Source organism: Vombatus ursinus, unplaced genomic scaffold (genome assembly GCF_900497805.2).
Source record: "Vombatus ursinus unplaced genomic scaffold, bare-nosed wombat genome assembly UNPS02014782.1, whole genome shotgun sequence".
NCBI lineage: Eukaryota > Metazoa > Chordata > Mammalia > Diprotodontia > Vombatidae > Vombatus > Vombatus ursinus.
Window position 1 is genome coordinate 4729523 of NW_020954560.1, and position 19978 is coordinate 4749500.

At 42.0% G+C, this 19978-nt stretch overlaps 1 protein-coding gene across 1 annotated transcript in view; it reads right to left on the reverse strand.

Moving 5' to 3' along the window:
- Positions 1–3794: 3794 nt before the first annotated feature.
- ATP1A1 (ATPase Na+/K+ transporting subunit alpha 1) overlaps positions 3795–19978 on the reverse strand; it is a 35401-nt gene continuing 19217 nt past the window's right edge. Inside the window, exons 10-23 of the mRNA XM_027866685.1 lie at positions 19221–19330; positions 16979–17113; positions 16010–16202; positions 14393–14568; positions 13219–13355; positions 10867–11017; positions 10066–10234; positions 9763–9917; positions 9057–9180; positions 7447–7592; positions 7211–7341; positions 6602–6703; positions 4712–4803; positions 3795–4133 (exon numbers count right to left, since the gene is read on the reverse strand). Coding sequence (XP_027722486.1) covers positions 4105–4133; positions 4712–4803; positions 6602–6703; positions 7211–7341; positions 7447–7592; positions 9057–9180; positions 9763–9917; positions 10066–10234; positions 10867–11017; positions 13219–13355; positions 14393–14568; positions 16010–16202; positions 16979–17113; positions 19221–19330 — 1850 coding nt within the window. The 3' untranslated portion in view covers positions 3795–4104. The remainder of the gene's footprint in view (positions 4134–4711; positions 4804–6601; positions 6704–7210; positions 7342–7446; positions 7593–9056; positions 9181–9762; positions 9918–10065; positions 10235–10866; positions 11018–13218; positions 13356–14392; positions 14569–16009; positions 16203–16978; positions 17114–19220; positions 19331–19978) is intronic.

The following is a 19978-nucleotide window of genomic DNA, read 5'->3' on the forward strand; positions in this document are numbered from 1 at the left end:
GATGGGTTGGAGATGGCAGACGATGAAAGCCAGAAAACATCCTAAGAAACTCTCGAAATGGTCTAGGTTGGTGTGTCTAGGTAAACTACATAGAGGTGGCATGGGGGTGGCAGCAAACTGAGACTAGATCCCATCATAAGGCTGCTTAGAGATCTCAGCTCGAGGATGTCCTGGCAAGGGACCATTGTTTCAGAATAACGTCTTTCTTGCTTATGATGATTTTTTAGGCCATCATCGACAAGGCTGAACTGGTTTTGTGACAGAAGGAAAAAAAAGCTAGACCTAATCACCCTTCTAGGCAACAGTGCAGATGGATAGAATGGGGCAGAGACATTCAAGTTCCACCTCCAACACATACTAGCTGCGACTTTGGATAAGTCCGCTCGGTTTCCTTACCTGTAAAATGAGAATTCTTCATCTTAGTTGTGAGGATTAAATGAGGTAATTAAATTAAGTGAGGTAAGCACAAAGAAAGCACTTAGTTCTGTGCCAGGCTCATAGTAGGTGCTTAATAAACGTTTATTCCTTCCGTCACTTCCTCATAGTATTTTGTTCTGCTTTGTTTTTTAAACCAGGCCAGTGATTTCATTGCCACAAGGAATTCCTAGGGGTTTAAGACTCAGTCAAATCAATTAACATGCATTTATTAAACACCTACTTTATGTTGAATGAAATGTTTAAAATGCTTTGCAAACTTTAAAATTCTCTATGTCACTATCATCATCTTAGTGTAATGAAAAAAAAAAACCCAGTGAAAATGTGAGAAAAACCTAGTTTTGGTTCTAGGTCAGTAGTTCTCAAAGTGTAATTTGGGGATGCCCCAAGGTACCCAAGAAGACCCTTTTGGGAAAAAGCCCATAAAGTCAAAACTATTTCATACTTATAATACTAAGATACTTTTATATTTCTAATGAAATATTTCTAATGAAATATTGATAGACATAATCTACATAAAATCTCTAGGGAGGGATCCCTCAATTTTGAAGAGTTAAGGGGTTCCTCATACCAAAGTTTCAGAGTTGCCAGTCTAGAGTGAGCCACAATGTACTCATGGGACTGGGCAATGCCATTCACTTCTCTTGGTCAAAGTTTTATCATCTGTTCAATGAGAGGGCTATAGCAGGTATTTGTAAGGTTCTTTTCCAGCTAGAATCTTCATGTATCCCAAGAATTCTGAAGTTTCCATCACCTTTAAGAAATTAACCTTATCTTTACAAAACGAGTTTCTTCTGTAAAATCTACAGAAAGCAAAGGATTTTCTACATCTCAATCTCTCTGAAAAGGTAGGTTCAAACCTAAGGACTGGGTCCAGCCTCATTACTCTTATCTTACTTTATTAGGTCATTCAGCTTAAGACCTTGCTCCTGAGATGAGTAACAATCATTTTCTAGACATTTACTTGCCCCTTCGTAAGATTTTTTTTAATGTCCAGACCAAAATCACTTTTTCCTCATATCCCCACCTCAATCCTTTTTTCTTCCTTCTTTGATAACGGCCCTCCAATTGCCTACAAAACCTTGGAGTTGTTCTATGTCTCTCTCCTCCACCCCACTATCAATCACTGTAAATCAATACCTATTAATCTTATCTTTAAAAATTTCCACATACTCATCCCTACCACAATATAATTTGAGGGCAGGAACTGTTTTAGCCAGGAGAGCTGTTTGTTTTTTCTATTTCAGTGACATAAGGAAATCCCCTTACTAATGAAGAGTGGTACTGGCTTTGTAACTTCAAAGCTAGAGTTAACTGAGAGAGGAAATGACTTGTCCAGCTAGTATAAGGCAAAGGCAGGGCATCAGACCCAAGCTTAGCTCTTTTGGTCATATCCTTTCTAGTCTATAAGCAAGCCAAATGCAAACACTCATCAGTGGAGTGTGCTCTACTACTCCCTATTATCACTATTACCACCAAAGTGCCTTTGCTCATGTGGTTCCTTCCACCAGGAACCAGTGCTCCCACCTCATCCATCTCTTCCATAATTGACCACCTCCTCACTATTTCAGGATGGGCCCCGGCAAGGCTTCACTTCATTCACAACTTGAGTTCCCAGCAGACAGTCTCATCCCAGTGGAGCAGATTACTCTTACCCCAGTCTTCCCACTGTTTTAGGTGGTGCAGTGGGGAGAGTGCTGGGCCTGGAACCAGGAAGAGCTGACTTCAAATCCAGAGATACTGGCTGCATGACCTTGAGCAAGTCATTTAACCACTGTTTGCCTCAAGTTTCTTCCAATTTAACATGGGGATAGGATAATAGTTACAAAAGCGCTTAGCATAGTGCCTGGTACATAGTAGATACCATTTTTATAGTATGTAATTTTTAATACTTTATATACATATACTATTAAAAATAGAACATAACATAGTTAGCTATAGTCATTAAAATGTAAGCTCCTTGAGGGTAGGGACTGTCTTGCTTACATTTGTATCCACAGTACTTAGCATAGTGCAATGCGTAATGCTCTGTCCAAATGGAAGTGATCTCTACTTTGTAAGGACACATTTTACATTCTGTGTTCTTCTTGTGCCCTCTGTGTTATTTCTGCCTATGCCTTAAGCCAGGGGTGGGGGAACCTGCGACCTTGAGGCCACATGTGGCCCTCTGGGTCCTCAAGTGCCGCCCTTTGAATGAATCCAAACTTCACAGAGCAAATCACCCCTGCCCTAAACTCTTGAGTCCGGTGGTCACAGCACCTGTTGAAAGAATGAGTTTCTTTTTCTAGGTGTAATTAAAGCTTAGTTTCATCTGATTTCTTTCTTGCATAAGGCAGAGTGTAGTCCCTGAATAAAAGGCATTCTTTGAAAGTCACCTTTGCCTATGTAGAAAATGATAATGGGAAGTGTTCTGTGGCGGGCAGTGTATGTACCAGAAACGAGGTTCCTTCTCTGTGACAACTAAAAAACCCTCAGTTGCATGCATTCCAGTAAGGGCATGACAGTCATTCCTGGTATGAACACATCGTATACCTAATCTTGGGCACTCTTGCCAACAAGGCCTGGTTACTTTTCGTTAGAAACTCTTAACAATTCCTAGGGAAGAAAGGTGACACAGAATGGATCCTACCTAGATGCTTGGGAAGTCAGGAATCAGAATACTGGTTCTATTTTACTCCAACTGGGAAACATGGATTACCACTTTCCTAGTGTGCCTAATGTCCTAAGGTATTCTGACTGGGTCATAGTCCAAAGGGATTCTCTAACTAGGATTCTTCTGTCAAGGAAGCAGATGTTTCTTAATGATTTCAGTGAAGTTTCTATCAGAAGTTACTTACATAATCTGGTCAAGTGTGCTGCTAACCAGAGATCAGACAATGACAAACATAGCTAGTTCCAGCACTCAGTACAGTACCCAGCATATAGTAGGTGCTTAATAAGTGTCTACTGATTTGCCTGTTCTGCTTAAAAACAATCACATCAATGATAAAAACCCTTGGGAGATTGGAATCCATAGTGAATTGTCCTTAATCCAAGGCCTATAAGGATTTAAGGGAAAAAGTCAATAATGTGGTAGATATTCCAGGCTATTCAGATTTGGAAATGCCTTCCAAAAATTTACTTTCGGGGCTACATGAGCTGCATACTAAATAGGAATTTCACTCCTATAAGACTGAATGGATTTAAAGGAACAAATGAGCCCGTGTCTCTTAAGACAAAGATGACAACCAAAAACGGGGTCAAGTGAACCCATCCATCTATCCAAGACAAAGTAAGCCAACTCCAAATCTTAAGTATTTGTGCCAAAAGCAGGAATCTCTCCCCCCACCCCTAAAAAATAAAAAAACACACAGAAATGATTCAGTTATAATCCATCTTTATTGTAAAAATCCAGATATAAAATGTATTCTTTCAGTCTTTCCGGTTTTTCCTTTTTTACAAAAACAAAAAGGCACATAAAAACCTTCCCATAGACGGATGTATACAGGCAGCCCCATCCCCCCTCCCCCCCATATCTACATGCTTCATTCCAGGACACATTTGCTTTCCCCACATGCTTTGGTTCTTTCCTACCAGGGTAAAATTCTGAATTCCAAGACTGAATTACACAAAGAGGTGGTGATGGATGCAGAATATGTGGAATGGCCCACGACATGCAGTACAGGGAGACTAGTAGTAGGTTTCTTTCTCCACCCAGCCTAGAAAAGTACAGGAGAAAACAGGCACAGACACACACGTACACGGGAGTGGGTAAAAAAGAAGGAAAAAAGTCATGTTAGCTATCTGATTTAGAACTCTTGTTAAGTGAAAACAAACCACAAAGAATAGAGGATTATCAGCATAAATAAGCAAAACTAAGCTTTAGGGATGAAGTTTCCCCCCACAAATTCAGAGTGCAATCTTAATCTCACTGCCAAACGTCATTTCAAAATAATGAGCTTTCTCTGGAAATAGGGTGTAGGCTGAGTAGGTAATTGTGAATTCTGACAGCTATCAAATTTTGCTTTATAGTTACTTTGCATTTCAAAGCCAGTGGATGCTACTGGATTCTGAACATCCCTATGGATGAAAAAGCACTTAAGAATTCGGTTGTGCTTAGACATCCTTATGAGCAAGGGTTGGGACTGGTTCCCACTAAACACCCTCGAATTGCTTTCACAGCAATTCGAAAAAGATTCGCAGGTCTTTGTGTTGAGAGAACACAGACCTTTTAAAGGCAAATCCAAGATGCTACCACCTGCCTCCCACTCCCCCATCATAATAATGATGTCCTTACCACCAGGGCTCCTTCTGATGATGAGCTTTCTGACTTCATCATACACAAAGATAAGAAGAGAGTAAGGGAAGGCACAGAACCACCATGTTGGTCTAGAAATAGAATGAAATAAGTTACATATGCTCTAAGAGAGAGGAAGTGAGTAAGACAGAAGTCATGTGCCTCTGTCAAGCAATGATGAAATCCTTCCTCAGAAGGACACCCTAACCACAATCCTGGATACACACAACAACACACAACAAAGAGTCACATTGAGATAGGGTCAAATAGAAGAACTAACGGAAATAAGCAGTGAGCCACATGCCTCAGGCCTAAAAGAATTTCACTAAAGGAAATCAGGTCACAGGGTTTATTTAGCCCTGTTTGGTTTTATTCTTTTTTTGGTTTATTCTGCATGATGGGAAGAGATTTGGGCATACTTTCTGTTGCTAATTTTGTGGCGATTCCATTAAAAATTTTTTGCTGGAAGCTGAACAATTACTTGCTTCATCTGCTGGCCTTCTGAACTTTGGACCTATGGCCCAGTCAACCCTAATCACAGTAGCCTCAAGGGACGTAGCACTGAAGGACGGGCTTTCTTTCTATTTGTATCCCCGGTGCTAATCAGAGTGCCTGGCACCTAGTAGGCATTCATTAAATGTTTACTGACTGACTGATAATGGAATCCAAATCTGAAGTCTGGAGATGCCGAAAGACATAGGAGACATTTGATGATATGGGAAAATTTGGTGGGTGTGTGTGTGTGTGTGTGTGTGTGTGTGTGTCTGTGTGTGGAGTGGCAGATGGGCTGGTTCTCCAGCTCATTAGTTGGAGACTGCTACCAAACCCTTACTTGGTCCCAGCAGCAAACCCTGTCCCTGGACAAAATCCTGGCCAAGTTTTAAATGAATGTCTCTTTCTCCTCTACACAGATCCCAGCCAAAGGAGTCCAATTTTATGTAAATGCTGGAGAACTATACATTGTGGTGATAAAAACAGTTGATCAGTGACAGCATAGTTAAGGACAGCTGACATTAATATGGCCTAGTGATCACACACACATTTGAAATTCTAGGTATTTTACAGCCTAATTTTTATTTTCTAGCCTCTATTTTACAGTTAAGTGACTCATCCATGGTCTCCCTTAGCAACATTAATAAAGTGAAAGTGAAGGACCTTGAAGGAGGGTTTTGAAACTATAATGTCAGAGACGATTTTTATAATTTCTGAAAAGTATGACTCCTTTCCCGTGCTAGTACAAATGGAATGACTAAAAGATTAAGCAGAGACTGATCTCTAATAGGGACGTGCTATTGGGTTCCCCACTCCAGTGCAGTGTGGTCTAACAAAGACCACAGATTCCACTGCTGTTGATTTCCCATAGGAAGCTCTCCTAGTTCTTTGGGAGTTAAGAACAGCAAAATGCCTTTATACTTAGTTTTGCACTCCTCCAATACCACTCCACTAGGAATTGCATTCGTACTGGCTGATAATCTAGGTGTGCCTCCATTTTGGTCAAAGGTTAAAAATGTACCAGATTAGAGAGCCTCCGGTTCAAGGAGCTTAAAATGGTGCTCTGCTTCCGCTGGCACACAGATGTTCAGGGAAAACCTGATTTTCTGTTTAGGGAACATGGGTGGCCCAAAGAGTGGCTATCAGTCCTGTGTAATCAATCATTCCCAAGTTCTAAGTGAGGAGGCCTCAGAGACTATTTTAAGTCTCAGCCTAGGCCACACCCAAAATCAATGTAGTTTTGTTGAGACCACATCAACCTCTGGGTTGGTAGACCTGACAACTAACATTTGCAAGCACACCTGGAAAAACTTCCAGAAATTCTGAAAGTAATCGCCAAAGGGGCTATATCTCAAAGCGTAAATTTTTTTGTAGCCATCAACTGAGTCTAGTACTTACTTGAGGGGATACATCCTTAGGGCAACACCCATCCCAGGACAGTATGAAAGGAAGGCAGCAAGGGCAGTTTCTTCAAAGAGGCCAAATATTAAAATTTTGTTTCTGGAGAGAGAAAAAAAATTGAATGGGGTTGGGAAGACAACAAGAAAATACCTCAAACTCCAAATGCAGAGCTTTCCCTCAACTACTCCAGGTTCCTTTCTAGACTTTTTTTTCACTGCAGTAAGGTACCTTAGAAAACTTTTCCCTTCCTGATGCCTCATCTTAGAGATAAGGAGGCATGATGGAAGAGTGGACAATGAAGCAGCTAGTCATTGGCAGGAGAATGCTCGAGACCAGTGGTCCAGATCACTTCGGCCTTTGTGTCTAAGGCTGTGCCCAAGCACAGAGGGCTATGCTAGCTGCTCCCTTAAACCTTTAAGCTATGATGTCTGAGATGTGAAGAGGGGATAGGCCTGGTAGGAAGATGGCTCAGTTGTCATGAAAAAGATTCTCTTATCCTGATGTCCCCAGAGGATGACTCAGCACCAGCAAAAGGCTGTGTTCCAGCGAGGTACTTTATACTAGAGCTCTCCTTTCAGCTAGGACTTTTGAGCATGTGTTACTTACTTCATTCCCTGCTGGAAGACTGAATTCCTCCTGGTTTTACAAATGATCAAGTCAGCCCACTGCACCACCACAATACTGACGAAGAAGGCTGTGTGGCAAGTGAACTCCACTATTTTCCTCTGTTCGTAGGTCTAAAGAAGAGAGGGAGACAAAAACACATGTTGAAACACACATGAGCCACCTTTGCCCTTCTTCACCTTCCCCTAGGCTCAGGAAAGCCATGCAAGAGGTCTTACCCACTGCTGGCCATAGCTGTCTTCTACATCATTCATCCATCTGTCATCCCAGTCCACTCGGATCCCTAATAGGCCTGAGGGTAGGAAACCATTCTCTGCCAGAATCACAAAATATGTAAAGAAGCCTCCAAGAGCTTGGATCATACCTGAGGAAGGAGAATAACATGCTCTGTGAATACCATACCCACTTGGTGCTTCACAATGGTGGTAGCACTTTTACACAATGAGTATTAACTTAGGTGACTGCCACTGTAGCCCTGAGGTTTGATGGGGGATTACTGCTCTTCCAGAGATGAGGAAATAAGGAAATGAGGTTCTCTTCTTAATGAGTGAGCTACACCTGGACTTTTATTGACCCACCCTTCTTTTCATTATACCAAATTGCCATTCCAGACAAATCTATTTTCAGACGATGTAGTGGTCACTTGACTTGTCCACTAATATGCCAACTAGTACTTCAGGACTTATCCAAAAAGCGTGTTAAGAGTTATGGTGAGAACTCCCCACCCCCCAAAGAAGGTAGAAATAGCTCAGTCCTGGGTGATTTCACAAGAACAAAGTTGTTCTCTGTAGGCGGCTATTTACACTACATGACTCACTTTTTGCCTTGAGCATGAGTGAGCTGACCTTTCCAAGCTGGATCAAATCCTTCAACACTTCACACCTCCTTATTCCAGGCATTTTCAGGGGCTATCCTCCATGCTGGAGGAATGCTTACCCTCTCTGTCCAGGCTTCTGGAGCTTCCTTAAGTCCCAGCTAAATTCCCACACAAAGAAGCCTTTCCCGATTCCCTTTAATGATAACACCTTCCCTCTGTCAATTTCCAATTTATCATGTAGGTACCTTGTTTGTGCAGTTATTTGCATGCTGTTCCTCCACAAGACTGCTTCTTGCCTTTGTTATCCCCAGTGCTTACTAAATTTTAATTGATTTAACCATTCCACTACTATGAGTCTATTTCATGTCTGTGAGTTGTCACCAGAAATACTACCTTCCTATTTTTTCCCTTGGTGGTGGTGGTTGGGGGCTTTAAAGGTGGCGGGGTGTGTGTGTGTGTGTGTGTGTGTGTGTGTGTGTGTGTGTGTGTGCGTGTGCGTGTGAGAGAGAGAGAGAGAGAGAGAGAGAGAGAGAGAGAGAGAGAGAGAGAGAGAGAGAGAGAAACCTTTCTGTCTTTCAGTTCTTAGTTCAGGATTCTCATCTCTCACAACCTGACCAACCAAATTCTCCAGGCTTTGAAACTAATCTCTAGCATTCACTGAAAGCCTAAGGTCCAATTCAGACTAAAGCTTGTTATTTGAAGACTGCTCCTCTGGATGCCGGGAGATAGAAGTCCTCCTTTCCTGTGCTTCATGAGGTTAGGTTGTCCTCAATTTTCGAGAAAGGCATGATCTCACCCCAGGAAATACCAAATGGAGTAAAAACCCAAAACTCTTCTAAAAGTGACTTGGCAAGAATTAAATATTAATCTTGAGACACTTTCTGAGATAAGGAAGGGAAGGGATTCTATAAGGCTTTATAACACCGAAGTCTTGGCTCAAAGCTAGTCTATCTCTTCCCCTCTAAAAACGGGGTGCTTGGCACCAGCACAGACATGTTGTTTGCTGCTTACCAATCTGTCCGTAGGCCATGCTAATCAGCCGCTCATTCACCAGTTTGTCAGTTTTAGGATTTCTAGGTTGTCTCTTCATGATGTCACTCTCAGCTTGCTCGTAAGCCAGGGAAATAGCTGGCACCTTAGAAGAAAGACAGAAGGCTTTCATGATTCCGGCTGTGACTAGCACAGGGCATGCCAAAGAGGTGCTGTGTATTTTTCTTGAGCTTTGAAAGGCTAAGGTAACCTCACTGTCCCAACCTGGTTTAAGTTATTCTAAGAATGAGATGATGCAATGTCTGGTTACCTGACATAGTTTGTAAAGGAGAAAGATGCCCTGCTATCTGATAAAAAGGTGTCACTGATAACATGAAAGACATCAAGGGAAAGGTTTCACGATACAAAGTGTTTCTCCCGTGCTCTCCCTTTGGGATGGAGGTATTTAAAACACGTACTCAACTAAAAATAGAAATGGAGTAGATGACCTCTAAGGTCCTTTCCAACAAGGATTCTATGAAAAATGAGGATGGAGGGACATTATTGAGCCCCCCGGCTTATGTGACTAAGCACATTCTTTTCCCTATGGAGGAGCTATGAGGATAATCTGGACATTTCCCTGCAATGGGCAAGGACAATACCAGCGCACCCCCCCCCCCATGATGTAACACTTGCCAGGAACAAAATGTTTGCTATGTACTACGTGGAAGCTGTCACCTGAACTCACCATGTCAGTGCCCAAGTCAATGCAGAGAATGGTGACAGTCCCCAAGGGCAGAGGGATATTTGCGATGATAAAGATGAGGAAAGGGGTGATTTCTGGAATGTTACTAGTCAGTGTATATGCAATGGATTTTTTCAGGTTATCAAAGATCAGTCGACCTAGGAAAAGCAAGACCATTCATTAAAAAGCCCCATTAACTAGCCCCCCCCCCCCCAAAAGGTGCAAAATAGAGGCATCAAAATGAAGCATTTTTTTGATTAGGGAAGATTTGTAGCACGATGCCAGGAGCATCAGGGTTTCCTGTACCTTCTTCGACTCCAGTCACAATAGACGCAAAGTTATCATCGAGAAGGATCATATCAGCAGCCTGCTTGGACACATCGGAGCCAGAAATACCCATAGCGACCCCAATGTCTGCTTTCTTAAGGGCAGGAGAATCGTTCACACCATCCCCAGTCACAGCTACAATAGCACCCTGTCCAGAGAAAAGGAAAGCATTAATGAAGGAGATGCTTCACCTTGGTGGGACTGGGTACCTACTAGGTGGGGGAGGAGGTAATCAAAATTGGTCTCTTGCTTATCCGTTACTCTCCTAGCATCCTCAATGTGCCAACGTGAAGCTTTATTTCTGCTCTAGGAATGTGGTGGCATGGGTTTCCCGGGTCACCTTCTTGTCAATTTTCAAAGGGGAGAGATTCAGCTGGGCAGAAGGAATTCCAGTCCAGGAATCCTCATTGAGCCTAGTACTGGACCAGGCTTTCTTCCTCTACTTCCTGACAGCGGTTCTGAAATCAATAAACCAGAAGCATCCCAGGCTCACTGGGGCTAGAAGGGATCTTAGGTCATCTTCTGGCTCTCTTAGTTTGGTGTTTTTCCTCCCCCCTCCCCCCCCCGCCAGGCTGAGAGGAGAAGACATTATACTTTAGCCCCTGCTTACTACTATGCAAAGCCTGATGAACCCATAAGAAAACCTATCAGTGATTCCACCATAGGTACCATACTGTTGCTGTGAAATTTGACTTCCACAGGTGGCAAAGCCCCTGAAACGTCACTGTGAACTACCTGCTCCCTCCTTCCCTCCTTGTTCTGCAAGGCCTGCTCTCTGACCTGTCTCTGGCAACCTTCCACAATAATGAGCTTCTGCTGAGGAGAGGTTCTGGCAAAGACAATCTCGGTGTGGTGCTTTAGGATGTCATCCAGCTGTTCAGAAGTCATGTCCTTCAGATCGCTGCCATGCACGACACAGGCCTTAGCATCTCTAGAATTCCAAACAAACACAGCACTTAAGTCCTCTCTGCCTCACTTCCCTCATCTGTAAAATGGGGGTAATGCCTATACACAGACAAGTATATACACACACACACATACACACACAACACACATATTTATAAAATAGAAATATAATATTAAGCATCAATAAATAGCTACATGTACTATCTACATGATTTGTTGCATACAAACACCTAACATATCAACTAAATACATATATATACACAAAAGGATTATTGCATACGTACAAATGTGATGACATCACATATTTGTGTTTGTTGTAGATATGCAAATATGTGATATGCACCACATATTTGTGCGTATCTACAACAAAATTATGTATGGAAGTGTTTCACAAACCCCAAAGCAGTACAGAAACATTATTACTAATTATTAGCTCACCTGTACACATTCCACAGCTCCCCCCACCCCCAAAAGGCTGATTTGTATAGGTAAAACCAAGGTTCACTATCCCATATTCCACAGCTATTATGCAGAAAATGATTACGACTGATTAGCTCTGGGGGAAAGATTCAGATTGACTGGGGAAAAAAGGACAAACTGACCACTAGATGCTAGCAGCCAAGGAGGGCTATCCCTTCTCCTTCCAGAATTTTAACCAAACCTTCTGGGATGTTTCTTAGCTATGCGACCTAATTTAAGAGGCTGACAAACGAACCAAGCAAAATCAGTATTGATGGCTAAATGTTTCAGAAAATTTATTTTTAAAGGATTGGGGACAGCATGGAAAGTGCCATGGAAAATAACAATGTATTGGGAGACAGGAAATTTTGGTTTTCTATAATCCTGCCATGGCTTTTCTGGTTTTTTGACTCTGGGCAAGTCACTTGGCCCCCATCCCTTTTCTCTACAAAATGAGGGGCTTGGGGCAGCTAGGTAGCACAGTGGATAGAGCACCGGCCCTAGAGTCAGGAGGACCTGAGTTCAAATCCGGCTTTAGACACATAACACTCACTAGCTGTGTGACTCTGGGCAAGTCACTTAACCCCAACTGCCTCAAAAACAAAAACCAAAAAACAAAATGAGTGGCTTCAGCCATGAAAAAAAATGTTAGCCTGTGGTTTGCCTTTACTGTTTGTACTCCCATACCTCAATGACCAAGTGTTCTAACCAGATCCTGTTGTCTAATTTAGAACATGCCTAAATTAGAAACAAAAGGGGCTTAGACAAGTGATTCTCTTTCTAGATAACTCAAGGAAGTTGACTTGCTTTGGCTACTGGTACTCTTGTCCTAGGAACTCCCTAGGGAGGTAATTCCTTCTATCTATCAATGCAGACCAGCAACTGCCCTCAGCAACTTACAGGGGCTGCTGTCTAGGCAGCCAAAAGGTAAGTGCTTTGTCCAGGGTCACCCAGTTACCAGGAGCAGGACTACACAGAGCACAACATGGCTTCCTGATTCTTTAGTCAGTTCTCCAATCATCATGCTACACTAGCTGCCTGAATATTTCAGGGAAAAATCAAACTCTCTCAAGGGCTAAAGTTATATGGGTAACTACTTCCATTTTATTATACTTTACTTTCTTATTGTGGTAGACTAGTATTTTTCCTTGCTATCTTTAAATAATGCTTAGGTTGCTTCAAAAATTGTTGCCCTGTCTTTCCTCAACTCCAACTCCCCAAGCAGGACTTATAGAAAGGGAGGCAGTTTGCCCGGCTAGGTTCTAACAAACTTGTCAATTTCTCATGAACCGGCTTAGCTGGTTCCCATGTCACCTAGGAAGGTGACACCTCCGGTTACCCTTGTCGATCCCAAAGAGACTTCCAATGAACAACTGAGGAACAGCACCCATGATGACGTCCTGCCAGCTAAATTCAGGGTAACATTCAAGCACATTTGAGCTGCTTTTGGGAGACTGCTCCAAAACCCAGGGTTTGTTCCCTTGGGAACGTATGGGGGTGGGGAAGAGATTGCACTAACTAACCATGTGGCTGTCGTCCTGGATTGCAAACTAGTGAATGCAAAGCTTTCTCCTCTAAACCTCTTAGCAAGCCTGCTCACCCCTGACTTTCTGAACTGCTAATATGCTCACTCAAAAAAGAGCTAACTCCTGACATTGTTCAGTTATGCTGTATGAAGGCTTGGAACCAGAGAGAAGCAGAAACCAGAGAGTATTCAGTCTGATTTCACCAAATAGCCAGCCCAGCCAAAAAAGCTTCTGGTGTTACCTGGCATTCACTTGGCTCACGGGAATGTTGAGACGGGCAGCAATGTCTTCAACGGTCTCGTTGCCTTCTGAGATGATGCCTACACCTTTTGCAATAGCTTTAGCTGTGATTGGATGGTCTCCAGTGACCATGATCACCTGGGAAGAGAAAAAAAGGAAGAAATCCACTTCTAATAGTTGTCAAGAGAACAAATGAGAAAATATCTACTTGTGATGGCCAAAAAGGCCAATGAAAAAGCAGTACTTTGTTCCCAAGAAGGTGGTTTGACAGAGAGGACGGCGGGCTGGCGTTGGGAGTCAGGCACAGGAGGGTTGATTTCAACCTCATACATAACTAGCTGTGTTACCACGGGCAAATAAATCACTGAGTCTCTCAGTGCCTCAGATTACTCTCCAAGTTACAATGAATTGTTTATTAGTGAAGGGAGGCTGGGACCAAACAAAAGGGTTATTTAGTAGGGGGTGGGGGCATAGTAACATTATTAAAAAAGAAATTTCCTGAATTAATAAAAGTATGAAGCAAAACTAAAACATAAGAACCCCAAATGACAATCACACACAAACTACTCAACTCCACTAGCGATGAAAATTTTAAATGAAAGCTCGACTACATGCTACACGTATTAAACTAGCACAAGTGAAAAGCAAGAGATTAAAAAGCTCAATGTTTGTATATCTGGGGGAAACACTGCCCCACTATCACTTTCTCACCCACCAACCATGCAAAGACATGTGTAGTGGATCTTTACTTGGGATGGTGGATGGGGGAGAGAGAAGGTCCACCACCAAAATGTGAAATCAATGGCCACTTTGTAGGACATTAACACAATCAAATACCATATCGTAGCAATGAAGAATTGAAAGAACAGAAAATACCAATACAAAGTGGGAGAAAGAAGGCAGAATGCTGAAACTGGACACTTACACTGACTATGTAAAATGTGTATCTGCCTGCATTAACCAAAAAAAAAAAAAATTTCAAAATTTAGAAAGTTTACTTTTTGCTCCCTTCTCTATCCTTCTAAGACTATGAAAAAAACTCACACAATGGCGCACATGCCTCTGTTTACAGCAAAATGCTCAAGGTTTTGTGGATAGCAGGGACGCAGAACAAAAACAACAGTAACTCTAAACCCCATGCTGTGGACGTAGCGAGAGCAAGTGAGGAAAAATACCTTGATGCCAGCACTTCTGCACTTGCCCACAGCATCGGGGACAGCAGCCCGGGGAGGATCGATCATGGAGATGAGCCCAACAAAGCAAAGGTTATCTATAGGGAAGTTCACTTCATCCGTATCAAACTGGAACCCTTCAGGAAACTGTTCATCAGGGAGGTAGAGGTGACAAAAGCCTGTGAGGGAAAACGAGGCAACTGGAGATTCTTACCAGTACCAAGGAATCTTAGACTCACCCAAGAATCGCCTAATAGCAAGAGACCTTGGGTGACTTCAGTCTACAAACAGATGCATAAATTGTTTCCTCTCTATGAGGCTTCTGAATGGGTAACCTTCTTGGACCACCAGCACTTTTTTAGGGTCTGGAAAGAATGTTGAATTGAGTCAGAGGTCCAAGGTTCATATCCAGATATGGATATTTTTACTTGGAGCCTCAGTTTTCTTTTTCTATATAAAATGAAAGGTAGAACTAGAGAAGCTCTAAGATCCTTTCGGAGCTCCAATTTATGGGATGCTGTGGAGGGATGGCAATCTCCAAACACAGTTCTGTCATGGACCCCTTGTCATGGCAGTTTGGTGAAGTAGATGCTCTGCCTTTTTCAGAATAATGCTTTTAATTGCATTGCATATTAAACCCATAGCATTAAAAGTGAAGGGACAGCCAGGTGGCACAGTGGATAGAGCACTGGACCTGAAGTCAGGAAGACGAGTTCAAATCAGGCCTCAGAAACTTACTAGCTGTGTGACTCTGGGCAAATTACTTAATTCTGATTGCCACTCCCATTCCAACTGCCATCCCCTCAAAAAAGATTAAAAATGAAACCAAAGGTTAGTGACAATAGTGATGTGATTTTTTTTCTCCCATCCAAGTTCACAAACCCCATGAAATCTATCTGGATCCCAGGTTAAGAACTGCCAAGCCCAGGGGTTAAGACATCTGGAATCCTGATCTTTGTGCTCCAGGCCTAAATCAAGTCACTTTGGTCTTTTCTGTAGTCTGCACAGCAATATCCTTGGCTGCAGAAATGGGGACAAGGTTGCCCTCTGTCCACCCTACCCACCTACCTCAGAGAACTGACCCAATTACGCTTTGTTCAGGCCAACATTTTAATATTTGTTTTCTCTGCTCACTCATTCATGGACAGGAGGGGAGGCAAGAGACTATTAGAAGATGTCATTCAGGATGGACTCTTCAGTGAGGATAATCCAGAAAACACATAATAACCGGCTATAAAATTCCAAGGAAGGGACACTTAGGGACCAGCTGCTTGTCTACATCCACCAGGAAAGAATTTTTTGAATGGGTTTAAAATGTAAGTCTGTGTTTGCTTATTTTAGATAAAAAGGAAGATTACCCGTGCCGCAGAGGTTGGGAATTCTTGCTACTCTCGATAAGGAACTTAGTTAAGGAAGGCCCATTTATCGGGCCAGAGGACACCACAACATGTATAAATAGCCATCAGAGGCTGAACCTCTGAGACAGAGCAACATTAGGACTTTCCCAAAGGCCACCATAATTGAACCTGCCTAGGTATACATCACGGTGCTAGAACCCCTCTCCTTCCCCTCATGGAGTTTACACTTGGGAAGACAGGAATCCTGTCCCTATCTCTTTACCTAGCACTCTTTCTCCAAGACCTCCCAGCTCCAGGTAGGCATTCTGAAAGGCATCTTTCAGTTCCTCGTCCAGCTGCTGTTCTTTGCCATGCATCAGAATGGAGCTGCAACGGTCCAGGATTCTCTCAGGAGCGCCCTTCATCACCAACAGATGTCGGGGTTCAGATGTGTTCGGGTTCTTATGGATAGACAGCTGAAAGAGCATTGTGCAAGTTAAATCAGATGAAGCGTGGAGAGAGGCTGGGTTCAAGACCCACTTTGTGTGTCTGACATATACCAAGTATGTGACCGTAGGTAAGTCACGGAATGTCTGAGTATGCCAAGACAGCTCAAAACCTGTTGCAGAAGGTGCTGAGCGGGGAGGCTAATCTGATTCCTCTGTACCAATGAAATCATGGTTCCTATCCCCTAACCCAAGTTAGATTATAGCACCTCTTACAGGGAGGGGAAGTACTACACATGAAATAATCAAAGATGCACTATTAAGGTGGTGGGTGGTGGTGGTGGTAGTGGCATAGAACCACAATAGTACAGATATTACAATCTGGAGACCAGAGGCTGAATTAGGTCAATTTTAAAATTTTTAAATGAGGGCTACAACAAGCAGGAGGGGAAAACCAAACGTGGCTTATGATGTATTATAAACTTGTAGACTTAGAAACCTTACAAAATTGCTGAAGCAAAGACTTAAAAAACTGAAGTCCTAACAAATATCATCATCTAAAAGAAGAAGCTAACTTTCAACAAAAACTTCCAATATTAAAATTCAAAGCCACGTAGCCTAGAAGCATCATACTTTTGAACCAGGGCAAACCTGAATGCTTGACAATGCACAGTGACCTAACTGTAACTTGTTTTTTTAAGGGCATTTTACTCCTACAAAGCAGAAATGGAAAACACTTCCTCCCCCACTATCTTCCTTTTGCCCTCATCCCCAGCATCAACCCACACAAAGAAACCTTCTTTAACCTGGTACTTGTTGGTAGAGTTGAAGGGTATCTCTACAATTTTGGTATATCTGTCTCTCATTTCCTTGACAGAACCACAGCACACTTCAATGCATTTTAAGAGGGCCGATTCAGAAGCATCTCCAGCAACTGCCCGCTGCAAACAAAAGACATTATCTGTTAATGACATCAAAAGATTTTAGCATTGAGTAAGCCAGTCTTGAGAAATGAGATAGATATCTTCATAGACACATTACTGATTATATTATGTTTTAGTGTACTGGGAGAAATGGAGGACAGGGAATGTAGGTGGGTAGAAAATGGGAGAAACATCTCTGTACTGGTAGAGTCTCCTGTGATTCTCACAGCTGTGGCCTTATCTGAACAATTCTCTGTTCAAAAGCTGTAGGACAGCTATAAAGGTAATGTGCCATTATCCCTTTAGGGCAATTTCTCACTCCATCTTTGATCCACCCTATTTCTAGCTACAGACTTGCAGGTATCCCATCCTGGGAAGTGTTGGTCTATACTCTAGTGCAATTCACACGGCTTTTTTTTGTAAGTGCTCTGAACGTCAGATAAGTGAGCAAGAGTTCAAGGGCAGACTGAAGGACCTCGTAATTGAAACATTATCTTAATCATGCAAATCTGTCCAGGTTTAAAGGCTCTAAGCCAAAAGAAAAAAACAAAACATAACCAAAAAGCTCCATGGCTAAGCCAACATTTTAATTCAAGTCTAAGATTTCAGATTATTACCAAAGACATTAGGTCATGCTTATATGAGCATGCTGAAAACTTTCCAAAGTTGACTGGTCTGAGAAGAGTAAGAAATCTGAAACGATGGGATCATCTAATCAAAGATACCTCTAGTTACTAAAAACAGTCAATTTGCGCTGTTTTCACTATTAACAAATTCCTCTGATGTACAAACACCAGCATGTGTGATCTGGGTAACTATTATTTGCCTCTCAATGCTCTAGTCCAGAAAATTCTTTCCATAACAAAGGGTGTCCGAAAAGATCTCTAAGGTCAAGAGTCTAGGAAATTTCCACTTCCTAGAAAAAAGTAGAATCTCAAGGTTTATCTGAAGATCAACAGCCTTAATTAAGATTAACTTAATGCCAGGGGGGAGGAAAAAAACCCCCTTTGTAATAAGGGGTGTCATAAGGCAACACAACATTGTGCACTGTGCTAAGCGCTTTACAATTATGATCTCATTTGATGAAAATCAACAGCTCTGGGAGGTAGGTGCTATTATTATCTGCATTTTACAGATAAGGAAACTGAGGCAAACAGAGGTTAAATGAGTTGCCCCGGGTCACACAGCTACTAAGTGTCAGAGGTCAGAAGGCTTGGAGCTCTATCCACTGCATTGCCTAGCTGTCCCCTAACTAACTGACATCATTCCATTATCTAGGCTACCTCTAAAATCCAGGTGGTTACCCCAAATACAAGCCTCAGCTACTAAAATCCCAAGAGGCAGTCTTAGTTTGGAGTCAAAAGTACCTAGGGGGTCTTTGGGCTCCTTTTCAGACTAAGGGCCCTGGGTCAATTTATGGCCTAAAATTTTCCCTTCTTACAAATACAGCCATACCAATAGGGAATTAGTTGGGCTGGAAATCCAACCCAAGTTTTCAATCAATTCTAGCATTCCTTCTGCTAAAATCTAGTATTCTTTCCACTATACTACATATCAATGGGGAAGAAGAACCATAGCAGGTCAGACAGAAAGATGGTCTTAGAGTGATTCTGGACTCTTGAGTGACTCACTGTCCAAAGAGACTCTCCAGAGCTCTAAGTTGTAGGGAGGGGGCTGACCTGCATCAGGAGAGGGTGTTTACTCACCTAAACCAAAGAAATGACAAGTTCCTACCCTTATTAGTAGGGAAATCAATGTTGCTTTGATAGGTTATTATACATACTTAGGATTGATGCTAGGTTTCTTTGGAAAAAATTATCTTCAAGTCAAGTTTTTGCACTGAGACTGTCTCCATTCCTACAATATTTTGATTTTGCTTAGTACTTTTTTAAAGGTATAGGAAAGGATTTCACCGTACTTGGTCAATGAAATGCGGGTCTGCCCTCCACCAATTAAAAAGCTATTTGAGGTCTTTAAGCAATGTAACATCAAGTAGCTAGACCTGAGACATTAAATACCGTGACAGTACTTCTTTTGAGGCTACACACTCCCTCAAAATAGGCTTCCCAATTTACTTCAGGAAGGCTCAAAACCTTAAAAGGTATGCTGGCATCTCACAGTTTACCTTCAGAATAGGTAAGTTTTCCTGATTAGCCTGAAACACAGCACGGTTACACAACCCTGCAATTCTGGACAGAGCAAGCCAAGTAGCTGAAGTCTTATCGAAACAGACACCTAAGGAAGAGAGACAGAGATACTGTATGTAGGTAAAAATTAAGTCATCTAAATGAAACTTAAAAAAAAAAAAATCCTGTTCTAAATACTAGGTACCCCCTTCCTTTCTGTGGTAGAGGACACATGGAATGTTGCCTATAGCCACATTTGGTCTGTTTTTCTCTTGTTACAAAGGATGGATATTTGTTGGGGTCGAGTGGGCTATTCAGAAATGAACTGGTGTAAACACCAAAAGGTATAAATACAAGCAAACACAATACTTTACAATAAGTAAATACAATATTTTCCTAGTTAGGGCCTTCTGAAAAAGTCTCCATTTGAAAAAGTCTCTAGGTCCACCTGGAATAATCTGAATTTCTGAATGACTTGGGATACTAGCCTAATTTCAGGCAACTCTACAGAAAGTTATTTTTCAATTGACACACTAGAATCCAAGTAAGACAATATATAAATTAAAGCTGTTGTTAGCTTCGGGCAACTTTATTTTAAGATACTTATTTTAATTTTACATACACACATACCCCTAATGGTCTAATGGTGGCTATGGGGAGATGGGGAGAGAAAAAATTTACATGATAATTTTGTACAATTCAAAAGGAATAGCAACTTGTGCATAACAGATTTGCAGTTTCACATACAATCATCTTT